We start from the raw sequence: 10,491 nt of genomic DNA on the forward strand, positions 1-10,491 counted from the left end.
TTCTGCGCGTTAGCAGTGCCCCCTCGTGGCCAAATTGAAGTACAGTATCATAATTGGTATTTTAATTGGAAACAGCGCAGTCCAACTAAACCATTGATTTCATCCCCAATATATTTGTATTTCATCAATCAGTCATGTCCAGTTGTCAAATAACTAATCGCACTGGCGTTACAATGACATCACATGCACATACCTTGAAATAGATACCACTCAACCATTAAAACGACTTCTCTCCAAATGCAATCACTTGATGTTTGATATGTCATCCATCGCACAGTGTAAGTTTAAAATCTCACATGTTCATTTGTGTCAGAATAACACGCCAGTGCTGGTAGACTGCTTGCCAGTTGTAGTGCATTGGATATTGAAGCAACAGAAGCAGGAACCACTCGGATGCACTGCAAACAGCATAATATATTAAGGGGCATGTTTAAAAAAAATGCAAAGGACGTTTGGGTCTACTTGCTCTTTAGGAGTCTTTGTAAATGTGAGTTTAAAGATTTATACAGAGGAAGCTAAACAGCGGAAGAAGAACTGTTTGCTGTTCGAAAACTAGGTTATCGTTTCCAAAAAGTTATTTATCTTTTTGTTGGAGTCTATTTTTAACCTTAAACTTGACAGGAAGTTTCATCACAGCTATGATTATTGCGAATCTACCAAAGAGGAAATACTGTTTACATTTACAATTAGTTGGAAGATGTATCTGTCACTAATTTTATTTTGCTTTATGACTGGTAAGTGTTATTATTATTATTATTATTATTATTATTATTATTATTATTATTATTATTATCATCAAATCCTAATTTAAGCAGAATGTGATTCATTGGGGGTTAGGGTTATAATGCTGTGTATCTTCTGTATTAAATCTTCATTTGCTGCTTCTGTAACTCAAATGTAATTACATTATGAGCAAGCGTATGACATATTATGGCATTCCAAAGGAGTAATAATTAATAGCCCTGAAATGCAGAAAGCACTTTTGTGAAATGTCACCACTGAATGTATTCTGACTTGCTGATAACTACATGAATTCCACAGGGATTATTGTTCACAGATAATTATAATGGAACTACTGACATTGTAAGCAGTTGACTGTAATGTGCTGTCGCTGGAGTCGAGCTGTTGGGGTATATGAGACAGGAGTGTGCATTTACTGTGGGTGGAGACAGGCAGCAGCTTATAGTCGTTATGTCAAATGGCTGGCTTGACAGAATGGCTGTACCATATAAACACGCAGAACAAAAACATTTGATGCATGTCTTTCTCGTGTTTCTATAACCCTTGTAGTGCTGTGTTAGCCTGCTGGCTTCTTTATACATATCTCTGTTGCAGCTCTGAGTCACAATATCCCACAGATGGAGAGGAATGCTGGAGGCTGTGTTACTCTGCCCTGCAAATACAACCGGAGTGCTGTCGAGGGAGCTGATGGGACTATTGACATTGAGTGGACTGTCAGGAATGTCACTGACCCAGTGGTAAAACAGAATCCATTTCCTCAGCGCTTCCTAATATTATATTATGTTGCATCAGAAGGTGAAACATTAAGACGCCAAAAATAAAGGTCGTTTTATTTTGAACTTTCAACTCTGGTGGCCCCACCTTCTCCCACTGATACTTTGCATTTGGGATCCCTTATAAAAGTTTCCCATATTAAAAGCATAGCAAAGTCTACTAAAGCACAGTGCAAGCATGGCAAAGCATAGGCAAGCATTGGAAATTATAGCAAGGTATGGTAAAGCATATTAAAAAAACATGGCAAGCCGTGGTAAAGTATGGTAAATACAGAGTATAAACCATGGGAGAAGCAGGGTAAAGCTGCAAAATACCAAGCAAAAATACTGGGGTAAACTTTTATAAGGGACTGTTTATAATCAGTAAGAGTAGGAGGCTGTGTGGTCCAGTGGTTAAAGAAAAGGGCTTGAAACCAGGAGGTCCCCGGTTCAAATCCTGTCTTAGCCACTGATTTATTGTCCCTTAACCTCCTTGTGCTTCAGGTGAGACATTGTTGTAAGTGACTCTGCAGCTGATGCATAGTTCATGCACCCTAGTCTCTGTAAGTCACCTTGGACAAAAGGCGTCTGCTAAATAAACAAATAATCATTTTAATCAGCTGTTTATTTGATGTGTTTTTTAGTTAAATATCCTAGTTTCAGGAACTACAGTACAATATTCAATGTTAAAACTAATGTAATTTTAAAGGAGTCAAAGGGAGATATGAAACAGGCGTGATTATGTCAACATATTTTGACCTTACTAAATTCATGGCATAGCACAACAGCACACTGAGAAATAGGGTGCATTGCTACTTGCCTTATGATCTCGTTCAAGCATTTCATATTTAAAAGGATGTTTCATTTCAGATCTGGCTGTCTGGGGGCAAGGTTTTTAAAAAGGTCCCAAGACTGAGCCCCAGGATCTCTTTTGTGGCTCACAACAGTACCACTGGAGACGCCTCTGTGCGGATTATCTCCCTGACACCAGAAGATTCTGGGCTTTATCACTGCAATGTTCGAAAAGGGGCATACATCAATCTGATTCTTGTTAATGTCACAGTTTTAGGTAAGAAAGTCACTGCCGTGTTCGAAAGAACAGTATGTTTATATAGTGACGATCCACAATCTGCAACAGCACAGAGGGAGAGCTAAGGAATGAAGGCAATAGATCAAAAGAATAACAAAGTACTTTGAAATAAGAAGATTTCAACTGTATTGCTCATGGAACTGTATCCCATGACTGTGAGTTATTTTAAGAAGGCTTGTAAAACAGTGTGTCTAAAGAGTAGCTTTAATGTTTGCTGCTATTGTCTAGATGCCAGCAGCAGTCAACAAAACACACTTTGAAAAGGTAACTCTTGGGTTAAAAGGTGTGTATCTAGGCCCAATTTCCTGCCCAGTACACCACCAGCTTTTGTTATCAGTGTTCTATCTGTGTATTAAGCTATTGGGAGTGAAGCACAAGTTCTAAAGGCAATGATAAGTTAAACTACATGGTTATACTTTGACTACACTGAGGCACAATAACTAGTTTTGCACCAGCTGGACAGTCTGCTAAGTAGAATTTAAGGGGTACATTTTATTCCAGTCTATATTTTTTGAAAGGCAATTAAACAAAACTGGAGTAAAGAACTTCTGTATTTAAGTCGTTCTTAAGTTGTTTGTAAAAATGGATTTAAAAAGCCTTTTTTTAAAAATAAAACAGTCCTGTATGTTTTGTGAACAGCGTACAATGTTTTAAAACTTATAGACATTTTACCTGTTCCTAATTTAAAACATGTTCTTTTTTTTTTTTTGTAAATAAAGATATGTTTGATCCAGCTGTCGTTGGTGAAAATATCACAGAAATCCAGAAGAATGTTGGAGAAAGCGTTATTCTGCCATGTGGCTACAACCAGAGTGCAGCTGAGGGAGCTGAAGGGAATGTTGACATTGAATGGAGCATCAGAAATCAAACTAACTTCACAGAAACACTGGTAATAACATATATTACATCTACTGTACAAATGTGTCTTTTACACTACACTGCAATACGGTACAATGTTGTGAAAGAAAATGCGTTAATGTTACACAAATTATTCAGTACCTGTTGTTTTATAAAAGAGTATTTTGCAAAACAAATGTTGCAGATTGCCTTCCCAGAAGGCTCCAAGTATGAAAATGCCTTTTTATTTAGGGAATGTATAGGAAATGTGAATTAATAAACTAGGATTTTAAACTTGAAACCTGGTTCCAGGAGACCGGGAGACTAGTTTGAGGCAACTCAAACCCCAAGTCTCCCCTCCCATGCAGTGACCTGAAACCTAGTCTCCTGAAACCAAGTTCCAAGCCACAAAGTGTCTCTGTGTTCCTTCAGCTTTTCAAACCAAAACAATAACTTACTTGAGCAAGAAACTAACCATAAGATAGCTCAATCGTATTCAGCATTGAACCATATATTAAGGTAAACCAAAATGATATGATCAGGAGGCTGCTCAGCAAAATAACTAACAATGACCCTGGTACTTATTGATCCAAATAACTAGGCATTTTCTTTTACTAGATCTGCCAATCTACAGTCTATAAAAGGAACCCAGGGATGAGCCCCAGAATCTCTTTAGTGTCTGACAATGATACAACTGGAAATGCTTCCGTGGCGATTGTCTCCCTGGCAACAACAGATTCTGGGCTCTATCTCTGCACAGTATGGAAAGGATGTCACATCTTGCATCAGAATACCGTTATCGTCACGGTTTTAGTTGGGAAGGGTAAGTGCGGGCGTCATGACTACCTGGAAGAGCAGTTTAACTTCTCTTAAAAAGATTTATTTTTAGTTAAATCGAGGAACTATGATAAACAAAGTGGGTTATATAGACAGTATTAACAATAACAGCAAGATATTTTTATTTAGTGTAAACATTTCTAATCATAGTCTATAACTGTTATAGCATAAATAACAGCATGCTGATTGCGTACAGACTGTGTATGGATATCATAGACTACTGTCATATCCACTTCCTTGACATGTTGTAATATTTTGTGTTTCAATCCTCTGATGGTTACTGTGTCAATAACTGCTGTCTCTGTTCCCTTTTAGCACCAGCAGTGGCTTTGATATCACTGTATGTCTTCATCACTTTGGCTGTATGCATTGTATTGATCACTCTTTTGTTTCTGGGATACTGTCATTTCAGAAAAATAAGGTAGATGGCAACAACTAGAACTACGAGGCACTTAATGGTATACTGTATGCACGGTAGTAACACTAAAAGAAACTTGAGAAAGACTTATTGTCCAAACCTTAGTATATTACTATTTAATCAGCCTTCAAAGTGTTGTAATGTCATGATTTTCATGAATTAAGCCTTTCTTAGCCTCCAAGGTGCAAGCAATACTTGAACATTAAACAGTACAAATAGATAAGGATAAAAGTCAGCATTAGTTTTAGCAATTGGGAATTGGGCGTGAGTCAAAACTCTATAAAACCACAAACAAAAAAAAAATAATTTAAACCTTGTAAAGTTTTGTGAAGGTCAGTACACAATAACTTTTTTTTTTTTTTTTTTTTTTAAGAAACAACTCTGCATCATCCATGTATTATAAGGTAATTTTTTCATTATATATATATATATATATATATATATATATATATATATATATATATATATATATATATATATATATATAACGATTGACCATATATAAAATAACATTTGGAAATGGATTACAGGGATACTTATCTACATTTTCAGAATATTCAATGTATTACCAGATTTAAAAATACTTAAAAAAGTATTCATAAAAATGGAAACTCCTTTTTAATTCTGTATCCTACAGTGATTGAGTGGGTGCTTTATCAACATGTGCGTAGTTCTGTGACTTATTAACCTATTTAAAAATAGGTTAATAAGCCATGAATAACTGTGACTCATGTCTCGCTAAAACATGAAGTGTTTTAAAAGATGAGCTGTATTACTAAAATATGTATCAATCCATGTAGAATGTGTTCCTTGTGGAGAGTAATATTTAGTAAGCGTGTGACAGTATTTAAAGTGTGAAGGGTCATATTTTAACTCCAGTCTTTAATTAACTTCTATTTTTTTTTTTAAAGTGGTAAAACACATTTTACAAAACTATAAACCTACCAGCTAAGTGATATATTTCACATTCTCTTCCGCACTCTCAAGGTGTTTTGTTTGTCCTTTTGTAACATTAACATGATTTTTTCTTCTTTCAAAAATAACAAATACACATAGGAAATGCTTTGACAGCTGGACCCTATGTGCCAGTTGTCCCAAGTGCAGTTTAATCGCCTGACCTGGATTTTATTTTTTAAAGGAAAACGAACTGTATGAAACTGTCCTACGGCGTAAATGATTCAAAGCAGCTCCTCCAGCTGTATGAAGAGAATTAACAGGTAAATACTTCCATCTGGTCGTGAATTGATATTTCTAAGAGGTAGAACATGCATACAGTACACATACTAGACTGCTAGGCTAAACTAAATCTTATAGTCAAGCAGGCAATCGTTTTGGTTGCTGCCTTCATTATTGTACCGCGCCCTGAAGGACGCACAGGCCGAAACTTTTGCTTACTGGACTGAGCTGCTTATGTTTTACCTTAGAATTGTGATTGAGTAATATATGAAAGACATGGAAATATATTCTTTCTTGATGCAATATGTCTCTTTTTTGTTGAAGGAAAAGGAACAACCAGCAACACCACCAACACAAAAGCTTTGAACTCTGCGTTGCCATGGTCACCTTGGAACACAAACTCCCTGACAACACTTCCAGTGCTTTACACTATGCACAACCTACAGCGCAAAGCACTGCAGGGCTGAAATAGCCACCTTGAATACACTTTTAATATAAGGACCCTTTACAGGGATGCTTATCACTGGTATTGAAGACAGCAGCACAGGCATCCTGAACTACATGAACTCTAGTTCTGGCAGTTATTAAAAGTTCTTAGTATCATAAAACTGCTCAGGGGTTCCTTACAAAACAAGGTAGCTCAAGATCACATGCATGGTAGTTGTACTGAAGGCTTAACTAATTATTCTCTTCTGTCCCTGCATGCATAATCGTACCATGTTAGGTTTCCCATCGATGCGATAGTTTATAATGCATGCGTGTTCTTTCAGTGTCCTACCAGGGCAACTTCTCGTACACCATAGAGTTCACATTAACACTTTTAAAAATGTAAAATCAAACAATTAGAACCAAATGCATTTGATGGATAATAAATAAGGGGGGGGGGTAATTGAAAAATGCTAATTTGTATATCCTGTTTGCTGTGAAGCCGGTGATGTTATTACACAGTAAAGAATAAATATCAGCTCGTGTAAAATAGTGTGCGTTGAAAGAGCGAGAGAGAGAGAGACAGGATGTGTCACTTACAGATAAGATGTGAACAGATCAGTAGCTCTCAGACTGACATATAAACAGCAAGGAGCTCTAGCAGTGTACCTGCTGAGACTTCTCAATTGAAGAGCATGAAATTAAAAGATCAGCTGCTCAGTGTTGGAGGGACAACTGGTACAGGTCTCAAATAATTAAGCAAAGCGGTGGTTCAGGCAGGGAACTCACTTTTAACCTCAGATCAAATCACGTCAACATCAAGCATATTATAGGTGCTTCCAATGCAAATAGTTCATTCGAATAGCTAGTATCTTATCAGTCTTTCAGTTACCAGTACCTTCAATGATCGACAGGGAAGGGATTTATATCTTGCCTCAATCCATTATGTCCCTGCTGTGCACCAGAGTTTGCCTCCTCCTCCTAACGTTGAGAGCAGCTATCCTGCCCCCCCTGCCCATGGCTTCCCTACGGTCAGCCTCTCCACCTTTCTGCAAGCTAATTTATGGGCAGGGGCACCTCAAAAGGCGAGTTCAAAGAATGTATTGTGAAAATATGAATAATGTAGTCATGTTGTCTAGTCTAAGCTTTAATAAATCGCGTGCGTTTCCTGACTGAATTGCACTTTTCAACGAATCTTTTTAGTTTAAAGGCTCACCCGTGGGCCCAAATGTAATCTCAGACACACCTTGTCTCTATGCAAAGCTGGTATGCAAAAGAGTGTTTCCATTAACCTGCGCCTCTTCAGCACTCTGCCCTTAGAGGACAGAAATACATCAAGATAACTGTGACATGTCGTACCCATGCTTAACTGCTCTATAAGTTTGTACTTAAAGAATGAAAATGATACCTGATCTAATAAAATGTTTGAATGCAGAGACAAGTGTACATCTTTAATAACCCTTTCAGTCCTGAATTACTTTTGTTATATAATTCAAAAAGTAATTCCTTTATTGAGTGCACATGAGAACAGGACACATTTTTTTCATATATTTTATACACTACCTCATACTGAATACCAAACATGATGGCAGTCCAGAAGGTGGCAGTGGAGTACTGTACACAGAAGCAAGAGATGTAGCCATGCAATTCACCTGCTTTACTATTTCTAGTAGGAGTTGTTGTAGTAGTAGTAGTAGTAGTAGTATGTAATATATACTATAAATACAGTCCCTTGGTTTCCCATGTTAACTGCCTCTTCTATATATCTATATATGCAACCTTCAGCCTTGTGGTTTATGATGTCACTCTTATAACTACCCATCACTGTGCAACAGCAGTAACACTGGTCCTGTGCATGCCTCTTGACAGAAAGCATCTTCAAAGTTAAGAAAAGCCTTGCCGTGAGTGTAACAGGCAGTGTTGTGTGATGCACTGCCGTTAGGGATTCTGTGCCTTCGGTGAGATGAGATGAGAGGAGGTTAAAAGTGCTAAAGCCACAAATGTAACAGCCTCCGCCCTGTTATGTTTGCAAATGCATTCGTCATGCAACACTCTGCACTTAGGAACGCTAGATTGTTGAATTCCCTCGAATCAAAAACTTAAAACAGAAAACACTGTCCAGTGCCAACGTGATTATCATGTTTCAATCAAAGGCAGCGATCTATGCCAATCTAATACCACACTGCACACTAGGTACTGCGTCTATGTAACCACCTGTGCAATTACAGTGTGTGGTAGTTAGACAGTAGAGATTCTGAAATATACACATCAAAAGAATTTCAAATATTAAGATTCTCAACTCCAGTGCAATAGAAGAATGGGGGACGCAGTTGCAATTTGCAGAACAGCATTACTCCACTTCAGTTTGAGAATAAAAAAAAAAAAACATCTGCTAAGGATAGATGATGATGCTGTGAGATGTATGATAGATCATGCTTCAGAAGGCATACATCAAGTGAAGGATGAATAAAAAGTAATTGTGCTATGTAGGTTTCAGGAAAAAAAAAAAAAAAAAACTGTAGCCTGTTGTCAAATCTAACAGGTATGATTGAACTGTAAAAATAAATAAAATAGGACATACAGTATATGCCACTGTTATAGAGTGCTCTATTGCATACAGTATATGCCAGTGCTACTGAGTGCTGTATTTTAGCTTGCCAGCTTACAGGGGTTTACAAGTTTACAGAGGGTACTTTGAGAAGTACGAGGAAGATTGCATACACACTTTATGCTTCATCAAACTTAAATATTAGGATACACTTGGTAATGCAGGGACAATGACCACACTGTAGCTGTCCTTCATTTACTGCCTGCACAACTATGGCCAAAGGTTTTGCATCATTCTATGGAATTAACTAATTTAGCTTCATAAAGTCGAATGAAACCTGCTGAATAATGTTATGTTAACATATTGAATTACACACCGCTTTGTAGATTTCCACATACTTAACGAAAAACTGACAAAAATTGAAAAATGTGACATTTCGAAATCTAACATGAAACACGGAACTACTATTACGGCTTCCGGTAGAGTTTTTGCAATATCATTTTGTAGTTTCTTTGACTGCATGATGTTAAACAAAACATCTAAATTATGTCCATGTAGTTTTTCTTTTTATTTGAAATGATGGCCCAATCGTAAAATTCTAGGTGATGCAAAACTTTTGTCCATAGCTGTGCTTTCCCTGTATTGAGAAGATAACTTTGTTAAATGCTTGATGTTATTGGATGGAGTTCACATAACTGTGTGCTAAATGCATGTAGTAAATATCAGTAAGTCACCCGACCCTATGTTAGATTAAGGTCCTAATAATGTGGCTGCGAGGTGTAGATCACAAGGATTTCACAGAAGGAGGATTGTCTCTTTAGTTACTGTTCTTTGACCACTCTGTGCATTGATGTTTGCTTTGACCGTTTCAAGGGGTAAATTAAATACAAGGACTTTCTACATATTCTTTTTATCTTATAATAGCCAGACACATAACAGCCAGATTTATATATTTTAAAAGAGCTTGTCATATTGAATTTCAAATCTGAACATGAATCAAAAACGGCAGATTTTCAAATTCCTAGCAGATATTTGTCTCTTACCATGTCTTAATAAACTAGATGGTGTCAGAACTGAAAATTAGTGCCTGGGCCATTTATAGGTAAGCAAACTTGCAGTTTCTACATGATATGCTTCACAATCATGTCCTCTGTTGGCAAAACATTAATGTAGCTAAATTATCTATTTAATTGGATGCTAGGGAGAAAACGAGTAAAAATCTCTAAGCAATACATTGAGACACACTCAATTGAAATGTCGAGATTGTCAAAACTTTATTTTGTTCCTATTAGTTGCAGGGAAAGGCAATTAATTGGTAATGAGAAAAGAGTGTGAAAACTGCAGCAATCCAGGGACATTAATCGTCTTAAAATCGAATATTCAGAAGATAGTTTACATACCAAAGCAATTTACTTGCCAGTTTCTGTAAAGAGAAGCACAGAGTGCCTCCCGAAACTCAATTAGAAGAGAATAAACTGATGGATGACTACCAGGGTAATGCAAACATCATCATTTTTGTAAGAAGTGAGCAATTGCTGAAATTAGTAATCCTCCAACCTTCTCGATGGGTTTGTCAGGTTATGCACTGCAGCAGAATTCAAGCAGAACACATTAAAGCTTTTAAAAAAGGAATCTCTTTTTATATGAACTGTACTTGCTTTGTATT

At 36.9% G+C, this 10,491-nt stretch overlaps 1 protein-coding gene across 1 annotated transcript; it reads left to right on the forward strand.

Moving 5' to 3' along the window:
* Positions 1–327: 327 nt before the first annotated feature.
* On the forward strand, positions 328–7,731 carry LOC117397074 (CXADR-like membrane protein). The gene is made up of 9 exons (XM_033995597.3): positions 328–734; positions 1,336–1,478; positions 2,364–2,562; positions 3,303–3,472; positions 4,039–4,243; positions 4,573–4,678; positions 5,049–5,079; positions 5,814–5,892; positions 6,176–7,731. Exons 1-8 carry the CDS (start codon positions 698–700, stop codon positions 5,850–5,852), a joined length of 930 nt encoding a protein of 309 aa, XP_033851488.3. The 5' UTR covers positions 328–697; the 3' UTR covers positions 5,853–5,892; positions 6,176–7,731.
* The last annotated feature ends 2,760 nt before the right edge of the window (positions 7,732–10,491 follow it).

Source organism: Acipenser ruthenus, chromosome 40, assembly GCF_902713425.1.
Source record: "Acipenser ruthenus chromosome 40, fAciRut3.2 maternal haplotype, whole genome shotgun sequence".
In the NCBI taxonomy this organism is placed as follows: domain Eukaryota; kingdom Metazoa; phylum Chordata; class Actinopteri; order Acipenseriformes; family Acipenseridae; genus Acipenser; species Acipenser ruthenus.

Bases quoted from the DNA above. Each gene is read 5' to 3' on its own strand.
- LOC117397074 (XM_033995597.3), top strand. From the start codon at position 698: ATGTATCTGTCACTAATTTTATTTTGCTTTATGACTG. The intron at 4,244-4,572 runs GTAAGTGCGGGC...GTTCCCTTTTAG, and splicing joins CACGGTTTTAGTTGGGAAGG to CACCAGCAGTGGCTTTGATA. The intron at 4,679-5,048 runs GTAGATGGCAAC...TTTTTTTTTAAG, and splicing joins TGTCATTTCAGAAAAATAAG to AAACAACTCTGCATCATCCA.